General features: G+C 42.7%; 1 protein-coding gene across 11 annotated transcripts in view; it reads left to right on the forward strand.

Moving 5' to 3' along the window:
- Nucleotides 1-21719, forward strand: part of BTRC (beta-transducin repeat containing E3 ubiquitin protein ligase) — a 124988-nt gene extending 103269 nt beyond the window's left edge. For 9 of the 11 annotated variants that reach the window (XM_080620932.1, XM_080620940.1, XM_080620935.1 and 6 more), the window contains 9 exons: nucleotides 1986-2082; nucleotides 2880-3017; nucleotides 3479-3597; nucleotides 5956-6205; nucleotides 6898-7016; nucleotides 10391-10501; nucleotides 11087-11165; nucleotides 14469-14662; nucleotides 15649-21719. In XM_080620932.1, the coding sequence (XP_080477058.1) occupies nucleotides 1986-2082; nucleotides 2880-3017; nucleotides 3479-3597; nucleotides 5956-6205; nucleotides 6898-7016; nucleotides 10391-10501; nucleotides 11087-11165; nucleotides 14469-14630 (1075 nt within the window). In that variant the 3' untranslated portion in view covers nucleotides 14631-14662; nucleotides 15649-21719. Of the gene's footprint in view, nucleotides 1-1985; nucleotides 2083-2879; nucleotides 3018-3478; nucleotides 3598-5955; nucleotides 6540-6897; nucleotides 7017-10390; nucleotides 10502-11086; nucleotides 11166-14468; nucleotides 14663-15648 lie in introns of those variants that run through there. The other 2 variants (XM_080620934.1, XR_013957199.1) reach the window with 2 other exon arrangements.
- The last annotated feature ends 988 nt before the right edge of the window (nucleotides 21720-22707 follow it).

A 22707-nucleotide genomic window follows, 5' to 3' on the forward strand; every position in this document is an offset into this window, starting at 1 on the left:
TTCAGGTTTATACTGTGTCCTGGAGGTTGCTTTCCCAGAACAGGAGCAAGTTGTGCTCTGTCTTTCAGATTGCCCTATGATTAGCTGTAGAAGATGTAACTCCAGGCATGGTGTGGTGTTCAAGAGAAGCAGACAAGAAATATCCAGTATAATTTGCATCTCTGTCACATAGAGCTTTATAGCTTGTAATCAATGCTAACACTGTGCATAGCACTAGGAGCTGACTAACTGGACAGTTCAGAATGATAGATGACTGGTCTTATTTGCTTACAGCTTCTCACTTTGCACATGGGCTGCCTGATTTCAGTGTTTGCAGCTTGTGGTTTACATCAGAAACCCCCAGTTCTGCAGCATGGTGGCCTTCACTGACGGCTTGTCAGGGAGCAGTAAGGGTTACACAGATTTAGAGAAATATAAAACAGAAGTCCAAAATCTGGGCATGATTGTGTCCATCTGAATCCCCGATTGAATTGGCGAGTCATCAAAACCTGTGAACAATAGTTCCTTTTATCCCAGAGCCACAGTGCAGTGGCCACTGGAATGCCATGGAAATTCCAAGCAATCCTTTAGCTGTACTGTAAACAAATGACTCTACAGGTTGTAAGGCAGGGCTTATAGGTGGCAACAAGACCTTGTATTAGATTAGCTAATAAAGTTGGAAACAATAGACAAGTTTTCAGGCACATAAGCTTCTATACATATTGTTGTAGACCAAGTCAAGTCTTCCAGGATGTATCCTAGGTGTTTTGTATATCTCCAAAGCATTTTTTGTCTCCCTGGACCAATAAGTTCCAGACTGGATCACAGTAAATAGGCAACCATCTAATTAGTGTTAGGCCCCATATGTGTGGCAGCTGGTCACTGTATTTGAAGACTCAGATGACTGCTCTGTCCAAAGTGGAAAGCACCATTCTCTCAAGTCATACGTAAGATTCTTTATGTAAAGAATTATCAAAAGTTATTTTCTTGAGCATTTGTTTTTTAATTTATTCAGTCATATAGTTTGCAACTGCATTATAACAGAAAATATTTGGTTCATTGTTGTGATTTCCCCAGATCACATACGTCAGGGCAGCTAATGTACAGTGTCTCAAATGAGTTTTGAGGTCTACTGTATGGAAAAGACAAGAAAGAATTGCCAAGGAAGTATTGAACAATTAATTATGCCATAATGGAGCAAGGGAGGGAGAAGTGGAGAGCTGGCCCAGTGTAAACTCTGTGCCTCTCATGCCAGGATTACACTCGGAGGCATTTGTGCCTCTCTCCATTTTGTGAGGCATGTTGCCAGGCAGAACAGCAGTTAGTACGCCCATGGTGGGGTTTACTAGCTTCCACACCGTGTTTGGTGGCTTCTTAACTTCAGGATGAGGAATTAAAGTTTTTTACACAGCAGGTAGTGATTGCCGTTTACGGATTTTTTTTGGTAGCAAAAATCTAGCTTGGGATATGAGTATTCCAAATCAGTGTTGAAATGAGGGAAGCACTGCAGATGAAGTGTTGCTTACCAAAATGTAGTTAGGGTAGCAGTAAAATGTCCATATACCAAAACTGATACTGTTCCTGCTAATGCAGATAAAAGCTATAAATACATGGTGAGTTTGAGGATTCCTTGGCTTCTTTCATGTTCTTTGTACACTTTATTTTAAAGGTGACCTCTGATATAGGTATGTGTATTGCAGGCATGAGCCGTTCTCACCTCCTATTGAGTTGAATGGGCTCATGTCCATAATAAATAATATATTTCCCTTCCCTGAGTGACTAAGCTCAGATTTTTCTTGAGTATTTCAATGTTAAAATGCAACACTGACATGTTGCAGGGCAAACAAACAATGAACCACCCCATCTTACTGAGTAAGTTAAGTTTGAATATCAGTCTGTCTGTGCTCTTAAACAGTGGCTACCCATTTGTAAAATGCCAAGAGGACCTTTCTCCAAAATACTGAAACATGATCTGTGTTCACTGGGGGATGGTCTTTGTCTTCCAGGGGACAATATCTATTTAAAAATAAACCTCCTGATGGGACTTCACCACCCAACTCATTCTACAGAGCACTTTACCCCAAAATTATACAGGACATAGAGGTAAGAAACAGCTTCCAGATGTGGTGTGTTTGGTTGGATTTTTAATTTATTTTTGAATCTTGCTGATTTATTCATGATGCAAAATTCTGAGAATATGCCATTCTAATGAAATTCCTCATTAAATCTGTTGTGTCTTTGTCTAGAGTTTGTAGATCTGGGATAGTGATATAAAGTCCCAGGCTTCACTACTCCTTTATACAGGGGGTGAGTTGGATTGTTGAGTGAGCTGTTTGCAGAGGGAGTTTCTACCCCTTGCAGGTCAGATGCCACAGCAGCACCATGCCATCTTGATTTTCTCTGTTCCACAGTACTTTGCTCCAGCTGGTGCGGATGAGACCTACCAAGATGTTACAGGGAGAAATTGAGCATGGTTGCCTTATATCTAGTATGAGCAAAATGCCATGTTCTGGTACTTCCCTAATGGCAAGAGCATGCTCAGGTGCTGTTGTGACAAATTTGTACAAGTGCTTACCTAGAGCTCAACTGAGACTTTCTTTTCAGTTGTTTAGCTGTTGAGTCACTGGGGGTTAAAGGTTGGAGACAGAAAAAAGATTTTAGGTCACTTCTCTCTCACCATTCCAGATAACAGAGATGAGTTTAGCCACAATGTTTTCTAGGCTTTTGTCCATTTAATTGGTTTTCTTACATGTGTTAGCAGTTTAGAAAGTAGTTGTGTCATTATATGAGCCTGCCTGCAGAAAAAAACTTAAAGAAAAGTATCTACTGTCTTCTCAAACAAACAGAAAAAGGGGTGATAGTTCCATGCTTTATTTTTACTCTGTTTCCTGTCTCTCAAGACAATAGAGTCAAACTGGCGTTGTGGAAGGCACAGTTTACAGAGGATCCACTGCCGAAGCGAGACAAGCAAAGGGGTTTATTGTTTACAGTATGATGATCAGAAGATAGTAAGTGGCCTACGAGACAATACTATCAAGGTGAGAATGCTCCAGAATGTAGTGCCTGTGTCATAAATAATAGTGTCCTAATTTCAGTGACACCTGCCCAATCTCGTTAGTAACCTGTCCTCTTTCTTCCCTCACCTCATACTTGCAGAGCATGTTACACCTCTTTTATCTGGCAAGAGAGACCCTGTTTTCCTACAGACAGACTTCCCTAGCAGAGTTTTTGCCCATCAGTAATTACAGCCTATGTAATTACTGTGCCTTGTACTTGATGAGAAGGGTAAAACCAATATTCATAGTAAAGACAATAATATCAAAGATGTTAATGTATTGCACCAAAGAGCCTTGTAGAAGATTCTACAGATGCCACTGAAGATGTTCTATACTGCACTGTGAATGATGTGTTGAAGTAAAAACTGAACTAGTCAAACCCATAAGTGCTGAAAGGTGAAAATCTTACTGAGCTGTCTGGTTTTGAATGTTTGCTATCTTAGATCTGGGATAAGAATACATTGGAATGCAAGCGAATTCTCACTGGACATACGGGTTCTGTCCTGTGTCTCCAGTACGATGAACGGGTGATCATTACTGGATCTTCAGACTCAACAGTCAGGTGTGTGCTCATGATTTGGAGTTTTCTGTTTGCCTCTAAGATTTTAGCCTTGCAAGCTGCTGAAATAGTATTTTCTTAAATGTGTGCTCTTCAGTCAGTTCTGTGAAGTAGTTCAGCATATGTGTTCAGGAGTGTACTGTGCCTTATTTATCAGATGTCTATGCAAATGGCTGTCAAGGAGAAATGAGAACCTAAGCGAAGGTCAGTCAAGGTCAAGATGAGTTAGGAAGGCCATCTGGCTTTTCACCAAGGTTTTGCATGTTTTGAAGTTCCCTGAGAATGTTTTAACTTCTCCCAGAGAATAACTTTTTTAAAGTTGGTTGAAGTTTTCAAAGTAGGTTTGAAGGTTTAGTCATTCATAGTCACTTAATTTTAACAAAAGATGTATGACCAGATCTCCTGTGACTCTTAATTAAATTTAGCATGATGTTTGTTTTTGTTCAATCGTTCTAACCTTGCTTTCCTTCCACTGTCCAACCAAAGGCTGGACACCTCAAGTCAGCACTTGTGGTGCATGTTGTAGAGATGTGAAGTCCATTAGACATATTACAGAATCCCAGAGAGTCTAAGACCTGTAGTGTAAATACAGGCACATATGAGTTAATGAATTGCAATATGAACTTGGATGTGAAGGAGCAGGTCTGTCTTCTCTGTGTTGTTATATTATATATTCTCTTCTTGTCAGAGTACAAACGGTGCCCATGAAGTGAAGTTACAGACAACAAAAAGCTGCAGCAGTGGCCTTTTCTGAAGCTATTAGCTGAAAGCTCTTTATGGTTATCACTGTGCATGTGTGTAAACTACCACTGTTAAGCTAATAAAGATTACATTTAGTTCCTGACGTGATGCATGTGGTCTTGTGGTGCTGCTGGATTTTGGGGTCCTATCGTTGGCAGGAATCGAGAATTTCAGCAATTCTGCCTGCCTGGAGATGATGTGGGAGCTGCACTGTACTGAGCAGATCACAACAGAGAGGCTGATTTCTGTAACAAGCACTGTCATCTTCCATGTCAGGCCAGGCAGGCCAAATTGCAGCCTGGCTACTTGCCCAGAAATACTTTTGTTTCCCACTGTATCTGTAAATGTTTGTGCAGAACCCAGAGGCAAATAGGATGCATCACTTTTATCCTCAGGTCTCCTCAGGAAGAGGGGCTTCATTCAATAGACAGTACAGATGGGTTCTTAATGCTTCTGAGATCTCAGGGATGCACTTGTCCAAAGAAGTCAGTAGGTCTCCAGCTCCTGTTTGGTTTGGCAACCCTGTCTGCAAATTCCTCGTATGTTAACAGCTCAGGTCTTTATTCTGTCAGGTTTTCTTCTTTGCGTTTTGTAATTGGAATGTACTATTCATTCTCATTTATAGACCATAAGTTGATGCACTTCAGCCTCCATAAGTTATAAAATAAGGCATTAGAAGTCTTTCTGACATTTTAGATTTTCTTACTGCTTGCCTTATTGGCAGAGGAAACTTCTGCCATGTCTGATGTGCCTGATGATACGGCCATTTTCTGCTCTCACATAGTATATCTGGGATACAGGTGTGATAGTGCCAAAAGAAATCTTTATGGAGGGTAAAAGGAGTTTGCCAAAAGAATAGCCCAAAAGAAACATTTTTAAAACTTAATATCTTCATTTCAATTCCTAGAAGTTCTGTAAGAAGCCTTTTCCTAATTTTCATCTTAAATTATCTTTCCGCTGGAACAGTTGGTTCTAGTAACATTAAGTTGACATAACTGCTCTGTCTTAATTTGAGTATTCAGCACATTCCTGGAATGTAGCTGTGTAACAGATGCACTGGAGGGTAAATGCAGTTCATGGTGCAACTTGTGGCAATTACTTATATTTGTTTGAAAAGCATTATCTTGTCTTCTGCTTCTCTATAAATTGTGCCTTGAGTTGATAGTCCTGTGAAAGAGGTCAAAAATTAAACTTGTCACTGAACTTGCTTCCCCACAGGTTATGATTAAGTACTTATTGACTGGAAATGGAGTGTGTTGTAGGCTTATACAACCAGGAAACATCAGTCTTTAAGGCCATCAATCTCATACCTTTCCTCAGCACTAAATTCCCTTAATTAAAGAACGCTTCTTTCCTGGCTGGTTTATTTTTATGGTGTTAATTGCATTGCAGGGGTTTTGGCTGCTGGACTGTCTCAGTGTATGCATAGTCAACAGGTTTATATAATGCATCTTTTAATGAACTATTTAATAGATATAGATATAACTTGTGGTGTTATATTAGCTTCTCTTAATATTGCTAGAGAGTCAATTACCTCTCTTTGTTCCTCTCTTGCTCTGCGGAAAATCCACTGTACAGTTTTTAACTCTCTTCTCTCTGGTTTGAAATTTGGACCCGCAGGGTGTGGGACGTGAATGCAGGTGAGATGCTGAACACACTGATTCACCACTGTGAAGCGGTACTGCACCTCCGCTTCAATAACGGCATGATGGTGACATGTTCCAAAGACCGTTCCATTGCTGTGTGGGACATGGCTTCACCAACAGACATCACCCTGAGGAGGGTGCTAGTAGGGCACCGAGCAGCTGTCAACGTGGTGGACTTTGATGACAAGTACATTGTATCAGCATCAGGTGACAGAACTATAAAGGTGAGGTGTTTCAGAGGCTTTTTATTTGCAGCATTGGGGTATTTAATAACCGAGAACAGATGCCCAGAGAGGGAAAGATGGTCCTTGGCAGTTAGTGCACAGATCTTCCTTTAGAAGCAGTGTTCTTCCTGCTGCTTATTTCCACTTGTCCCTGCTGTGTTGAGCTTGCACAACTTGTTTACAGCGCTGGATGGCAAATCAGATCTAGCTACAGATGCAGTTGAAAAAGGACTTTTTTTTTTCTGTGTTCTTTTTCAACTTGACCACTTCCATGATCTGTTTCAGCATGTCACTCGAACAGTTGTCAGAGGGCAGCATGGGGGCAAAAGTGGAGGTGAGTGGATAGGAGTCTCTTAAATTTTACTGCTGTGATCCAAATCTGCAGCCTTAAACCTGAGGAAAATCAAGATCCTGTGTAGCCTAAATCATAGCCCAAGAATGCTAAAGCCTGATTTTGGAAGCTAATTCTTATATGGTATGGCAAAAATCTTCTGTGTACAGTGACCCAAGATGCTAACAGTTGCAGAATATAATCACAAATCACTGGAGCAGTAATCTTCCCACTCTTAATGATAGCATCTTCAATTAAGAGCATTCTGGATGCATCTGTATATCATACAGATACCAGCTTTTGTTAGTCTCTTCTTAATAATTTTGTCTCTATGTGGTTCCCTCCCCCCTTCCTGTCACAGGTATGGAACACTAGTACCTGCGAATTTGTGCGCACCTTAAATGGCCACAAACGAGGCATTGCATGTCTGCAGTACAGAGACAGGCTAGTAGTGAGCGGCTCTTCAGATAATACTATCAGGTGAGAGACACACTCCCCATTGCAGAGTTCTGTGCCAGCACATTGTCTCTGATTCCCTGGGATGTGCAGAGGTTAGGCAACTGTAGTGCTCTGTACCCTTGTCGTCTTTGAAAAATGTTTTCGTTGCTATAGAACATTGGGAACTACTGGAAGGAGATATTAGAAGCCTGTTTACTGTGTTGTCTTTCATCCTCTGTATCTCAAGAGTCCCATACTAATCAACAAGTTGCATTGCTCTGACAGTTCTGGTGTATGAAAGAGCTGGCAAGTACCACTTTCTATGATGTCCTCTTGTGATATTTTAATTGGGCTATGTGTCTAGTTAAAGGGGTCAGATTTGCAGTAAGAGGCATTTAATCCTCTGCAGAAATCCTCCTGGGCTCTCGCCAAACTCCTCTTGTGGTGCTTGGCACCTGGTTAAGTTTGGAACAGCTGGTTTAGAGGCTGAAGTTCAGTTTACTGCCTTTTGCACTTCTCCAGCTGCCTTGGTTGCAGTCTGAGATTTAACTCCTTCTGGTATCATGAGTCAGGGTTTCTCCGTACATCCTCAGCTGCTGGCAGAGGGATGTGTCACTTATCTCGGGGCGTATGGAGCAAGCTTGAGTAGTAGTTGAAGTGATGTAAGGAAATGGCTCTGTTGTGCAAACAGGAGTAAGAGCAACCCCCCTTTTGTCTTTGTCATTGCTTTGAATAATCTGCCTTCTGATAAAACCTGAAAACTGGACAGTGTAACCAGAAACCCTTCACTTTGCATGTCAGTAATAAGTTCTCCTCAGTGAGAATGATACATGCGGCTGTTTGCCTGTGGACTTTGCTTACCTCTCCCAGCTTTGCATTCTGTAGGAAAATGGTTGTCCTTTGATTGACATCACCAGGTCATTATACCAGATTTTAGTATAGGGCTGTCTGTGAAAGCATGACCAAGAGAGCTGGAACTTCTGTCTCTAAATCAAGGGAAGAAGTATTACAGGCGTCATGTAAGAGTAGCACCACTTACGCATGGTGAGAACTCTTGCACTTCAAATAGAAAAAACCCCTCTGCAATTGTACTACGAAGCTTGGTCTCAATGTTAGAGTAAGAAATAGTTAAATGTTACAGCAGTTAGAGAAGGATCTGAATTACGACTTGCAATGCTAATAAAAATAGATGTCAAGATAGTGATAACGCTAAAGAGGAATACAGTTACTTTTATGCTTATGTTGGACAAAATCCCTAGTTGACAGATAAATTGTGCTAGAATTTCAGGAATGTTGGCAGTGAATCTTAATGGGAGTCGTGTTTGGCTGCTGTGTGGGTAAGGCACAAGACTTACCTGATCACATTGTTTTCTCCCAGCCATTAGCAGGGGGCACAAATCAGTGGAAGGGTGATGAAGAAAGGGCAGGTTACCAAGTCATCTTTGTGGGTGGTTTTGTGCTTTGTATGTTTGATTTTAATCCACTATAAAATGCCAGATGTTGTGTGCTGGCCTTTAATAGAGGCTGCCTCCTGATACAGAATTTGATGTTTGATGTTCCTCAGTTTCAGGGAAACTTTTTCTGAAAGGTAGCAGTGATTTCTAGTTTTGCAACTGAAAACACAAGGACATGTGAAGTGGCAGAGAAATCAATATCTTCTGTAGAGAGATGTTGTGTATAAAAATCATTTAGGTCTTGTTGTAGGCCAGATATTTCACCAGTGTAAGAGGACACAGCTACATAGGCATTGCTGTCATTGTGGTGATTTCCATCTATTACAAATTGGTTCATCAAGTTTAATCCAACCACTTCAGTATCTTAGTCTTCAGGGTCAAAGTTCTTAATTGCTACAGACAAACATGGTATAGAAAAAAATAAGACAGAAGAGATAATTTAGAACAAGAAAATAGACTCAGGCTACATCATCTTGGGTTAATTTTTAATTGAGTGGTTGATTTGCATGTGTGTGTTCAACCTCCAGAGTGTGCACACATGGGGTTCTGATACTAGACTGTTTAAACAACAGTGTTCTCTCTAGGAGATGAGGATTCAGGCTCACCTGCGTTCTGTACATCTTCCAGCTCTGTCAGGTCTTCAGGTGAATTAAAGGCTTGCAGACTTCCTTCTACTTCCAGAAATTCTCCCAAAGCTATAGGAAGGAAGAGTGGTAGTGGTTTTGACTGTGTACACTTTGTAGTAAATTGTTTTAGTTAGTTCTTAAGCCTTAAGAGTGCTTCCCTTACTGTTTCATCCTTTGGCTATTTAAAGAAGTAGAAATCTGAGAAGGTTATCAAATCTGGAAGATGCCCTTGACACCAATTCTATTAGGAGATTCTGCTCTTACATAGTAGTTACCTCTTTCGTACATGAAGGCTCATTCCCCACATGGCTAGGGACTTTATCATCTCAGCACATTCAGATTCAGGTAAAACCTCAAACTGGGACCTGAAAATACAGGCCTGAATTAGTGTGATGCAGCCTCCCAGAGCTGCTGGCAATCTCAGGATTAATGGCAAGGAATGGAAACACATGGCACTAAAGTTCCTGGCACAAGATTGCTTTTCAAACCTTTCTGCACCAGTTCATTTCTGGCATTGTCCATCCTGTTTACAGTCCTTGGGAAACTTAATGCTCTCTGACCAGCCAGAGTGCCTTTGGCTGACCTTTGCCATGGAGTTGCTTGCTCTGACCTTGACTGGCATGCTGGTTCTTATGTGATAATTATTAGGATCTTCATCTTCATATTCCTGAAAGATCAACTTCACAGGCTGAAGAATCACCTGGTGCTCCTCATCGGCCTCAATTGTGTGCACAGACAAATTGCTTCTCAGTTCTATAGTGGTGAAAGAGTTCTGTCCGTTCCTTTGTTGTCCAAAGTGAGAGCAGCTTGTCATGGCAGGACAGCTGCAATCATTATCTACCAACCTTGGGCACAAATCCACTGGATCTGGATTATTCTGTGGGGAACCTCAGGAGTAAAATATGTGGGGACAGTGTTTCTGTTTCTTTCTGTCTCTCTCTTGGGAAAAGTGACCTGAACCCTCAGCAGTTGTGCTGCTTTGAGATGTGTCACCTAGAGATTCCACCTGTATTTCTCACTACTGTGAAGTTCAAGTTGGTCTGAATGCTAATTGCATGAGTGTTTAAGAACATTTGTGCCTCTTTCTTTTCAGCTGTGTGTCAGGGAGATGCAGCAGATACAGCTATTAAGATTCCTGTATGAGCAGAGCACATTTCAGCCACAGATGGACCACCTCTAGACAATGCATGTCAAAGAATTTCAGTTCTTGTAGGAAAATAACCTTTCTTTATCCATGGTAACTGGAAGTCATGTCAAAAAGCTGACAGAAGCATGGAAAGCAAGTAGGCTAACTTCATAACTGGTTTAAGTACTTCTTTTGTTTTCTTTCTTCCAGGCTGTGGGATATCGAGTGTGGGGCATGTTTACGAGTGTTGGAAGGCCATGAAGAGTTGGTGAGATGCATACGCTTTGACAACAAGAGGATAGTCAGTGGGGCATATGATGGGTGAGGCCATCAGTGCAGTTAATACCTTGCATCTTTCTGTCTGTCTCAGTGTCTCACATCTCACTTTGCTGTATCTTCCTTATAAATACTAGTCACCTTGTCTGTAAATCAGGATCATGTCACAAAGCGTACCTTTTTTCCTTCTTTTGCAATAAGTCAGTGTGTTTTGATGTGTGTGTCCAGTTCTTTACTTTGTAAGAATGTCTGACCGACACAGCCTGAAACCTCTTCTAGCTGAACCACTGGTAAGAACAATTTTTCCTATCTGTGGTTATATCTTCTGGACCATTTGCCATTACAGACTAGGTGTCTGCACTCCCACATGTTTCTGTTAGTTATTGCCACCTGCTTTTTATGGGTTTTACTTTCTTGACAGTGTATTTTTTTTCTCCCATTAAGCTCTATAAGTTTTACAAAGGGGAAATGCGAGAACCGGTTCTCAAGAGCAGAAGGATTGCTGTAATTTTCCTTGAACTGGTGTATTAGCTAAGATGTACTAACAGTTAATTTTATTTTTTTTTCCTTTGAGCACTTGCTCTTTTCTCTCTAACAAAGCTGTGGTTTTCTCTATTTTTTCACTACTAGGAAAATTAAAGTATGGGATCTTGTGGCTGCTTTGGACCCCCGTGCTCCAGCGGGGACCCTCTGCTTGCGAACCCTTGTGGTAAGAGCTTTTGACAGGGGTGTTGGAGGGAGCAGAAAAGTGTGCTTGATCAGGGCTATCTTGAGCCATGAAAACTCAAGGCAGCTTAGTGCAGTCTGCAGAATCTAGAAATATCTATGGGTCTGGCTTTTTTATGTGTCTATGTTTTGGGGTTTTTTTTAAATGTTGCAAGCTATAAAGCATTTAAAGTTGGAACCTGTGGAATTGTCACTCACTTTTTAACAGTTTTGCTCTGTGATTTGAAGTTATTAGCTAAATTAATTTTTGAGACTTGTCCTTCTTGAAATCTGTGTGCCAGTGTGTTTACTTCAATCTGTGTGTACCTGATGCTGTAATAGTAAGTTGTCTGATATGTTGACATGAAATTTCTTAAAGATTTATGTTCCAAATTTGAGCAACAAGAACAAAACCACCTTTGGAATTGCTTTTAACTGGCATTTGTATGTTTAAGGAAAAAGTAGGTAAGGACCGGAACAGAGAGTGAAATTGCCTCATCCTTAAACAGCAACTACCACTTTCATACTGTCCATCAGTATTTAGGGCAGGTGTGATGATGATGTGGTTAAAATGTCATTGTGTGGGTGTTAACAACTTTCACAGTCATGCTTAACAGTGGCTCTGCATTGGTCTTATAATAATGTGAGAAAGTTGTGAGGAAAATGCCAGTACAGCTAAGGCCATAGGATGGTTCCTCTAAGTATTCCTCCATCACGGTCACCCCAAAAAACTTGCACTATTGCTGAGGATAAAGGAATATTTCAATCCAGTACCAAGTTATCTTTGAAAAAGAGATACTAAACATATTTCTTTTTTAGCAAAGAAATATTTGGGTCGGTATATACTAGACCTTTTCCTGCTGTGGCATGCGACTGCAGTCTGTGCTCTAAACCAAGATCATACCAAAGCCATCTGATTCTCTAGAAGTGTGGTTACCTCTCACCAGCTGAGCTGTGCTGACTGACCTTCTGCACTCTCATCCACCACCTGAATTGCTACTGTTGTTGTAGCTTTCACATTTGGTGCAGAGTATGAGAGTTACTGTGACTCCGCTGACAGGCAGTAGAGCATTAAACCATGCTAACTCTTTTCCAATCGTGTATTTGAACCATAAGCTGCAGCGTAAGAGTCTGTGAGAGCCTTGGATGCCTGCAGGTACTATTCTGAAAAACCTGCTTGTTAGCTAAGTAGAACTGCAAATTGTTTCATGGCTGAAATCCAGAAAAACCCTTTGTCATCAGCCACCCAGTTCTGAACTGTGGAACTACTCTGTAACCATAACCACATATCCTGAGAGTCTAAGACTTCAGCTTGGTACTAGTAGTGTTCCTGCTCTAGCCTGAAACAAATGTGTGCCTAGTAACCTGTAGACTTAATTTAACTGGTGTGATTTCCTCTGCATTTTCCAGCAGTGGACAGCCAAAGTGCCCCAGCTAATTGTATTATAAATCAGATGCGGTGGGATGGAAACACTGTAGGAATCTCAACACACAGATACTCATAAATCCCCATTTGAAAGCAATGGAGGTGGCCAAAAGAGATGGGGGGGACAGAGGAAGCTGTTGTGGCACTTTTAGGAGTTTTATGACAACAGGGTGTCCTTATACCCACTTACCCATGGTTTGGTTTTGTATTTTTTCTCTTCCCTCAGCCTCCAAAATTAAACCTGGCTGCACAATGAACATCATGAGTCTCCTGCTGCTCGTGTTCAATTTTCAAACAGTAGGAGGAAAGTGCACAGATAACAAATGCTCACTGCATGCCAGGTCCCTTCCAGTTTTGTCTTTTGTTAGCTGGAACGGTGGCCACATGAATTTGTCAGAAGCTTTTGAGGCACAGAATAAGCGCATAGTTCAGCTTTCCTTACAAGCTAGAGAGTTCAGGTCCTTTTGGACTCAACTTAGGGTGTGCATTGTGCTTACAGCTTCTGTAAAAGCAAAAGGCAGGTGTGTGGAACTTCTAGGGCAACATTACACAGCACACAGTGACTGGGAGAAAAAAGGGAGCTCTGGAAACAGTTTTTGGAAGCACCTCTCTCTGTGAGCAGTCCCTCAGTGGATCTGACTGTTGTAGTGATATTTTTTAGCAAAAAGCTTCTTTATTTCACTTATACAACACAGACTCTGGGAAAACATTTCTTTTTTGAATAGGTGGGAAGACAAGCCCATGAGGTGTTTTTAAGACAAATTCGAAGTATAGTTAAGAGATCAGAAACGTTCCAAGGATTAGACCTTTTTTAAAATTTATCTTAAAAATAGAATCTGAATATTGCATGTGTGTATTTTCAGTCAATTTTAGAGATTAAGAGATTCACTTTAAAGCAGTTGTTGTGCTTTGCAAACCAAGCTGTATTTTTGTAGTCCTGTACCATAGGACAGAGGCATTTAGTAGCTAAGAATAATCTTTTGCCTAAATATTTGAGAAAACTGTCTTTTCGGTATGGAAGTATTTTAAGACATGTTTTTTTCCTGACTCTAAGCCCTTACAATGTGTGAGCACTGAAGAGAATTTTGTATTAATGGAAGAGATAGGGCTCACTCTATTTGCATGGTTTCTGTTCCCTTCTGACCAAGGAAGAGGCCACTGCTCTTACAGCAGTGTAAGCATCAAGGAAAACAGGCAACACAAAAGGGAAAGTACAGTGGATTTGCTCTGTGATATCCAGGATCTTGCCATTACTTCCTGTTAATTACAGTCTGAACTCTTGCCAAATCGTCGTGCCATTTCCACTCAGCCTCAGAGCAGAATGCAAACTGCCTATAAAGTATGCCCTTTCTAGTTCATATTTTTAGAACTGCTTAAGAGGAATTACTACTATGTCACCGGGCTTTACAACAGGCTTCTTAGTGTCCTCCAGTATTAAACCCTTTCCTTTACAGCAGTGGCAGTGGTGACAAATGCAAAGTTCTCATCTCTCCCCCTGTAACCTACTGCATTTGGAAATCTGTGATTTTGAGAAAGAGTTTCACCATGGAACAAGGAAGACAGTGTTCCTGTCAGCCTCGCCAGACTGAATTGTGTGGTGAAGGGAGCTTGGTTTGCTCTGCACTGTACATGTCCAATGTTTAAGATTTAAGGAGTAATGGGTAACTGTACACTTCCTGTGAGCCAAGTCCTCAGATACAGCAAATCCTTTTCACTGAATGAGGACTTAATTTACACAATGTGATGCTGATGCACAGTGTGTCATGTGGAGTTTACTGAGAAATGCATGTAATGCTAGAATCCAAGTCCAAGTTCATCTTCCCTGGTCCATCCCATGTGCCAGCAAATTTATAACATGCTGTGTCTCCCACTTGCATTTAGGAGCATTCTGGAAGAGTCTTTCGACTTCAGTTTGACGAGTTCCAGATTGTCAGCAGCTCACATGATGACACCATCCTCATCTGGGATTTTCTGAATGACCCAGCTGCCCAAGCAGAATCCACTCGTTCCCCGTCCAGAACATACACCTACATCTCAAGATAAATAACACTACACTGTACCTCACACTCGCACAGGTAACAGAGGCTCAAAGGTGGCACTGGATGTAGTGCAAGCATGCTGCTTGAATAACTAGCTGAGTCTATCAATATTTCTCATCAGTGTCCTGTAAAAGAACAGGAATGATTTTGAAACCTTAGAATAGGGACTTTATTTTAGGATTTGTGGCATGTGGCACTTGTGAGTTCTCCTGAAGAACCCCTCCTCCTCTGCCCATCATCATCAATAATTAAATCAGCTATTGCTGCTATCCAGAAGGAAGAAAGGTTTCTGCAGAGCGAGTAGAGCAGCTGCTGCCTAACAAGGGGATGCAGATGGCATGACCCTGGGCAGTTGTCGCCAGGCAGGAGGGTTTTGCTAAGAAGCATCAGCTTTATTCACTTCCTCTGAAGTGGTGACCATTCTTCTCACTCTGCAGCAAGCTGATTCAAGAGAACAGTTTGGCTAGGGGAGGAGACACTGAGGCACAAGCCCGGGCAAGTTTAATCGAGATGCATCAGTGTGCAAAATCATTTACTCATAGGGCCTACCCCTAGGTCTCTCTAGCATAGCACGGCTGTTAAATTGTTCATATCAGAGCTGCTGGTTTGCTCATCGCCTTACCCTTTCGTCTTGGCCTGCACAATGTGGGGAGGACATAATGTTTCATATGTTTGGGTCAGTTTTAGAGTGGATTTGATGTATGTGAGTGGAGTGGGGTAGCATGATTGCCCACTATGGTGGGTACATGCACAATTGCTGTTAATAGCTTAAGAAAAATGGCAGAAAAGTTGACAGGCTTCTGCAAGGGGGTGTCCTCAATGATGTTTTCCCTTGAAAATGCTCTGTCATGGGGCACATCCTGTATCATGCTTGATTGGTAAATGTACAGTGATGCTCCAGAGCTGTCAGATCAGCTGTCTTGATTTTCTCAAACACTCTGGTCAATCAGATGTTCTTTTAAATCATTAAAAGGTTTAGTGCGAATGGGCTTTGTTTGGTTTGTTCTGTTTTTCATTCCCAGGACTCATTTAAGCTGCAGTATTTAAATGCCAGGACAAAAGAACTATCCACGTAACCAATACTTGCTGAAGAGAGAGGCTCTCAGACTTGTTTCTGGAACAAAGTTGGCGTGCAGTTGATCTCAGACAGGGTCTACTCAGCGTGGCTGACTGCTAAAGTGCTGCTATATCAGAAGATGTCTTTTACCTTTCATGAACACTTAACATTTTTAAACCTTCCCATCCCTTTCTTCCCCCCTCCTGTGCTTCCTTTTCACTCCTCCTCCCTTTATCCTGTTTGGTTCCCCTCCAAACCCAGTCACAGATGTCCTATGAATATATTTAAGATGTTGCCAAAATGTGTTGCTTTGCTGTTAAGCAGAAGACTTATAGCCACAGTGCTTCCTGCTGAGAAAGTCACTTCAGAGTGGGTGGGGAGAAGGCTGCTACTTTCAGGCTGAAATCAATGTCCATTGCTACGCCTTTGAAAAAGCATTCAGCTTTGAAGAACAACAAAAACACTTATAAGGAGCCAGACCACCCCCCTTCCTCTTCACTTCCCTGCGGCTTTTGGCTGTTCTGACTGCAGACCTATTTTTTGTGGAGAGAGGACCCTTGAAATTTGACTATTATGAGCCAAATCCATCTCTTTCCTCTCCTGCCTGCTATGCTAACCCTTTGGAAGCTGGATGTGTATTGTAGCCTCCCTTAACATCTGCTTGGCTGGGGAATGCTAGTCAATGGAAAGTTAAACTCTCTTCTGCTGATGTCCCAGGCATGATGGACTGGGTCTGAAATCCCATCCACTCCCACCCCAGATGAAGTGTTGGCCCAAGGCAGTATTTCACTAGCAAAGGGGTTGCCTGCACCATCTTCCTCCTGTGCTTCTCCTTGAAGACAGTGTTTTGCTGGTGGCTTAGGAATCATTCTGTAAACTGGAGGAAGTTTGAGGCTGGGGTGAGGAGGAAAGCTGGACATTGCACCTTTCTTTCCATTCCTTCTACCCTTAGAGAGGCTTTAGCTGAGTGCTGGAAGAAAGAGCTGCTAAACACCTTTTGAGCTCTCAAGATCTAGCCACCTTAGAGTGGAGACACTTACCCAAACCCCCTGGCCATGACAATGGCCAGACTTTGCTGACATGAATGAGCAAATGCACATGCAGTACAGTCAGTACAGTCAGCAGTGACTTCAGGCCACTTCTGCAGCATTTCTGGGGCAGGCCTTGATAGAAAGCCTTTGGAGGGAGAGCCTTTGGTGTGCTTCTCTAACCTACGTGCATACTGCATTGCAGTCTAGGGACACAAGCTGATTAGTCCCTTTGCTGATAGGTGAGCTGGATCTTTGCTTTCTGGATGAGACTTTTGCAAATTGCCATTGTTTAGAAGATAAAAATAGCCCTAAAAAGGAGAGACATGAGAAACAATTCTGTGTGTCTCTGAACTAGACAATGAGGTCTGGGGGAAAACAGCCCTTTTTACAGAACTGGAAGGAATTGCAGCAGGCCTGCATTTAGATCAGCAAAGACTTGTAAATCAGTCTCTCATTCCAGGTTTGGGCCCAGATCTTCCACTGTAGCTTTTGAATAACCCCCTAACTGCCTTAGTAGGGGGTTGCTCCTATACCACAGTAGGAAATCAGGGCATTTAATTCTGGGCTGGAAGGGTTTTAAACAGGCATTCTTAAACCCTCTAAACTTGGAACTTAGCAGGTGGGAGATTTTTTTCAGGCTCTTCTCATCAACTTCACTTTGCTGGGGGAGCAGTTGCATTGCTTCTAATTGCTTGGGATGTGCTTTTTCCACCAATCAAATTTTGCAAGGAGCTGGACCAGGAGTTCCCCAAGAGCCATCCAGAGGGGTTAAGTCATTTTGGTGACAGCTAGGACAGACAAGAAGGCAATGGACTTACAGAGGAAGGGGAAGCTAGTGCTTGGGGAGTACCTATTGCAGTTTCTGAAGCATGTGGGCAGCAGTGCTGAGCATTCAGCTTCCTGGATTTTTTATTGAGCCTGGAGCCTACATCAGTTCTGAAAAGTCTTGGAGCATGTGGTGACACTCCTGGTTTCTGTTTGAACAATTACTGTAAAAGGGTCAGACAGGTTAACAACTGGACTCTGTTGAGGTAACAGTGACAGTGTGACTTACTGCTGCAGAGTCATAGAAGTTCTGAGCCACAGTGCTAAGTTCATCCACAATTAATTTTGGCACTACATTTAAGTCTAGAAAGGCTGTTTTGGATTTCAGGCAACTCTACATGTCAAACAGACTGCAGTCCCAAAGCCAAAGTGGCAAGGGAGCAGAGAGAATCAAAGTTTACATCCCAGACTTTGCTGAGTTGAAGTTCTGAGTCTTAATTTTATTTGAACACTGTTCCTCTAAGTTGATTTGTTACAAGGTCTGCAGCATGGTTGCATATCAGCAGGAGTTTATATGACCTTGGCTGCAGATTTGGTCGTCCTCTGTCTTTTACATATAGGTTACGGGGATCTTAAGCCAGCCTCTGAAGACTGCAGAACTTCCTAATATTTTTATTACATCTTGTGGCCAGTACCTACAAGGATGCATTCTATTTTGCTAGTTCAGAGAATCTGAAGAAACCAAGACTGGCTGGCCAAACACAGAGACAACACTGCAGCAGATTGTCCTTGGTTGTCATAGTCCTGCTGCTTTATGCTGGTTATTCTGTAATTTCTAAGCACTGTTGGGTCTTCCAGATGGTACCGTAGTTTGGACTCTGCTGTATAGAGCTGTTTAAGGTACAATTAGTGAGCAACAGCTGAAATCCATTTTAGGCACATGGTAAGAATATTGTATTGCCTTCAAGAAGAGGCTGTGTCTGGGTACTTAATCAGAACTGCAGGAGCATGAGGATTCCTACCCCACTCCCTGAGTTGTACAAATTTTCTGATAGCGAAGAAGGAAAGTGAAGTTAACTGATTTAACTTGAACTTGAAACTGCCACAGCCTGACATTTGGTGGTGTTTATTGTGCACCCAGGGAGGAGCAATCTGGTAAGTAGATCTCCAAATGTCAGAAGAAAGTGGCTTTTTCAAACTCCCCTTACCTCCCTTAAGATATGTGTGTGTGTGTGTGTGAGTGTGCAAGAGTGCATGTAAGAAAGAGGTTTCAGCATGTACTGGATGGATAATCTCTCAGCCAGGTTGGAGTAATTGCAGAGTTTGTAATAAACTAGGACATGCTTGCTGAAAGGAGATTAAAAAGGGCTGGAAGTGTCTGTGGGCTTTAAGTGTTGCACATTGCTTTGAAATGAAATGAAATACCTCTGCTGCGTAGAGATCGTCACTTCTCTCACAAACAGGAAGCTCACGCTAGCTTTCCCCCTTTGACTATGGTTTGGAAAATACTGGAGGTGTAGGGCATTCAGAGCAGGACAATCCATTATGGCCGCACCATCTCCTGCTTATGACTCCTTTGCAATAGGGCACAGTATTGCTACAAATATTTCTCTTCCTCAGAGGAATGCAGCTTGCTTTAAAATATGCAAATAGAAAATGGCATGAAGGAATTTGCAGCAAGAAAACTTCTGCAGCTGTCTCCTCTGGAGCAGCTCCCTCTGCTCCCCGTTAATGTTCAGGGACAGACACATCCGCTGTTGGAACGGAAGGATTCAAGTGATAAAGTTGAGAAGTCTGATCATCGGAAACGTTGAAATGCTTTACACTTGTTTCTAAACTGGAAGCTGACTTGGACCACCATGCCCTACCTACCCGCCTCCTGCTCCAAAGGATCCTTTTTTCTTTTTCTTAATTTTTTTTGAACACTGAAAAAGCTGGAGAGTTTCATGTGCATTTCTCCACTCCCAGGTATGTGTTTCCTGCCACTGCCACATGTTCCTTTCTCAGTCTGAGCAGAGCTCCAGGCTTGGTTCTGAGGACTTTTTTGGCATCCCAGCTCCAATGGGAAGCACATCTTCAGGCTGAGCTTTTTGCCTAACTTTATTAGCTTCCTTTAACACCATTTAGGTCTGCCTTTTGTGGCTGATGATTCCTAAATTCACTTGAGGGAGGCATATTTGTGTTTTTTGAATCACAAATAATAGCAGCTTTTCCTAGCTGGAGAAGTGGACAACAAGGAGCAGCCAGCCTTCCTACTGCAGGCATGCTCTTAATTGTGGGAGGAAAAGGAGGAGACAACCCAAAAGGTTGAAAGCTAGGACAGGGTGTGGGGATGGAGATGGATCTCCACAGAAGTGGGACAGTGCTGAAAATAGGTCTCTTAGCCAGTGTAGTTGACTTGGAAGAATAGAGGTTTTCTATGAGCACAACACAAGTCATGAGAAGGTAGTCAAGTAAGGCCTCCAACTGTTGAACTTGTCAGTTGATGCCCCTCTTGGGTTACACTGGGAGAGAAAGGGATGGTCTAAACTACACTTGCCAAGAGAAGAGTGAACTTTGCCAGGGTCTCCAAGTGGCATGCATGATGCATCTGACATGCTGAGCCTTGCCCTACTGTTGTTCCCCTGAAGCAACAAGCAGCAGCTTCCCACAAGGAGTGGGGAAGAGCAAGTGACCCAGCTGTCCCCAAAGGAGGTCTCCATATGAAATTCCTCCATCCTTCTGCTGGCAATCCCTACTGGATTGATTGGCATGAGGTTCGCACATTTTTTTTTGTCCCCACTTTTAATTCAGAGACTCACAGATGCAGCAGGTCCCTTGAGTGGGTTCCTTCTCCACAGCCCCAGCAGTGGGTTGAGAGGAATGGCTGCCTGCTGGGGCTGAGCATTTGGCTTCTCCTCCGTTCCCCCTCACCCCATTTTATTTTTAAATGAGGTATAGCCAAACTACTGGCAAATTCCCAAAGTGTCTCTGCCAGGGTGAGCCTTAGCACACTGCCAGGATAAGTCATCCTCTGTCTTGTCAGAAAACTCTATGACTTTGTGCTTGTTTCCAAAGACCACTGTGTTTCCACATTTGTTGTCCAACAGGTATCGCGTGGGAGTTAGCAACACTGGTTAATCCTTAGCGATGTTAACCTGACTGATGTTAATCAGAGGGATGCTGGTGTATGTGGATATACAACAAGCGCTTTAGGTATTGTAGCCAATTCTGAAATAGGTCCTTTTTTTCAATAGCCTATCACCCTAAATGATATCTTGATTTCTGCTCAAGCAGGAGCCAAGTGCAGCTGTGGCCAGAAAATCAGTGTGAAATGCCAGTCTTCATCACAGAGCGGCTCTGCTCATACCTGTATCATGAATAATAATTTGTTGCCTTTACAGGCAGTGTTTTTTACCTGCTTGTACTCAAGCATTATTTTTAGTCTGAGCAAAGCTCCACATGCAGGAGGAAGGCAGTGCAGGCTGTCCTGGGCTGTTTGCAGGGACCTTTACAAGGAGCTGGCTGTGAGAAATTTTGGACAATTCAATGTGAAAATTTGGAGCTGCTTTTGAGCTTTCAGCTACTTTGTCCTTATCATGTGAGGCATTGCAGGGCTCAGCCTAGCCACGGTTTTAGCATGGCAGAAAAATAATGTGGACCTCAGCAAAGTCTTAACAGATCCCGTTTCTTCCAGTCATTTTCTGTCACAACATTCAGGAGAGCTGCGTGCCTGCCAGGCCAGCCTGTGCTTTATCACTCCTGCCTGCTCAGGCTGAGGAGGGTATAGAAGTGGGAGAGGTGAAAAAGAACATGGTTTCTCCAGATTTTTCTGTTTGTTACTCTGCTATATTTGTTATCTGGATTCTTAAGTAATGAGTGCTTTGAATTTTGTGGTTATGTTACGGTGATGTGTAGTTAATGTACTAATGTTCACTTGAGCTAGGATCATGGTAACTGTGTGGTTTAGTTTGCTTTGGGTTTTTGTTTTTTTTTTTTTTAACTGTTCAGAGAATAACTTAAATACAAATACAAAGATCAAGCTGTGAATCTCTCCTGTTTTCCTTTGGGGCATCAAAATATCAAGCCTGTATCTTCCTTAGGCCCCATGTATGTGAGTCACACTCCTGCGACATGTGCAGTGTACATGATATTTGCAGTGTGAACACCTGAAATGCTGTGGCCATCAGGTGGACAAGGCCTGGGTAGATGCAGCTTCACAGGATGCATGGAGTCTGCAGCCGCCCGTCCCACCTCTGAGCTTCTGCTCATTGATGAAGCAGCATAAAAGGCTGCTCTGGCAATCGGGAAAAAAACATTCCTAAAACCACAGCATACTTTTTAATTAACAAACTCTCCATTCATAGCTGGTGGCCTCTGGCTGGGGCAAATGAGCCTGCCCTGTAAGCCAGAGAATGGATGTTACTGACTACACAAGAGCAGGAGCCATCCTGCCCATTGAAAAAGTGGGGGGAGAAGCTATAAAGACTGTGTTTTTCTGGGTACTGTTGCAAGATCCTGGTAGGAGAAGCGTGAATTTGTTTTATAAGCTAATCAGAATCCTGCTGTTCCATAATGAGTGAGTAATTGACATATCGCAGCACCGCCATGCCGCTCCGTGGCTTGGGATGCTGTCATGTTCATGGCTCGCCTGAATTTTAGCACAAGCACCCTTGCCCTCAGAACACCTTTCTCTTAAAAGCACTCCTCAGACAGCAGCCTTGGATCTTTCCTTCTTTAACAGCCCCTTTTAAAACAAAAGCCACCAGTTTTAAGATCCTGGCTCCTGGGGTGGTCAGAAAACAAACCAACCCCTGCGATCTGCAGCCTCTCTCCCTGCTGGCTCCATTCTTGGGAGCCAGCAGGGGACTGGAGATTGCGAAGGCTCCTGCTTTTCTGAAGCGCTGGGAGCAGGATTCCCATCACTTCCAATCCCTGTCTCTCTTTGTGACAGGGTTCCCAGCGGCTGCGTGCTTTGTTTAGCTAAGGGCTTGGGGGCTGTGTTCCTATATATTTGTATTTATACCACTTTAACCTTCTCTGTTCCCTCCCTGCTCTTTCCTCCCATCCAGTAATAGATTTGGAAGAGGAATTGTGGTGACAGGCTTCATCCATCGTTTCAGATCAGTTTGTAATGCAGGACGCAGCTTGACTTGAACAACATGTAACTGCCAGCACACACAAATGAGAACCCTTCCTTTTTGTACCCACAGACCCAGGTCTCTGCGTGTACCCAAACAGCACAGATA

The sequence above is a fragment of the Psittacula echo genome (assembly GCF_963264785.1).
Source record: "Psittacula echo genome assembly, chromosome: 6".
NCBI classification, from domain to species: Eukaryota; Metazoa; Chordata; class Aves; order Psittaciformes; family Psittacidae; genus Psittacula; species Psittacula echo.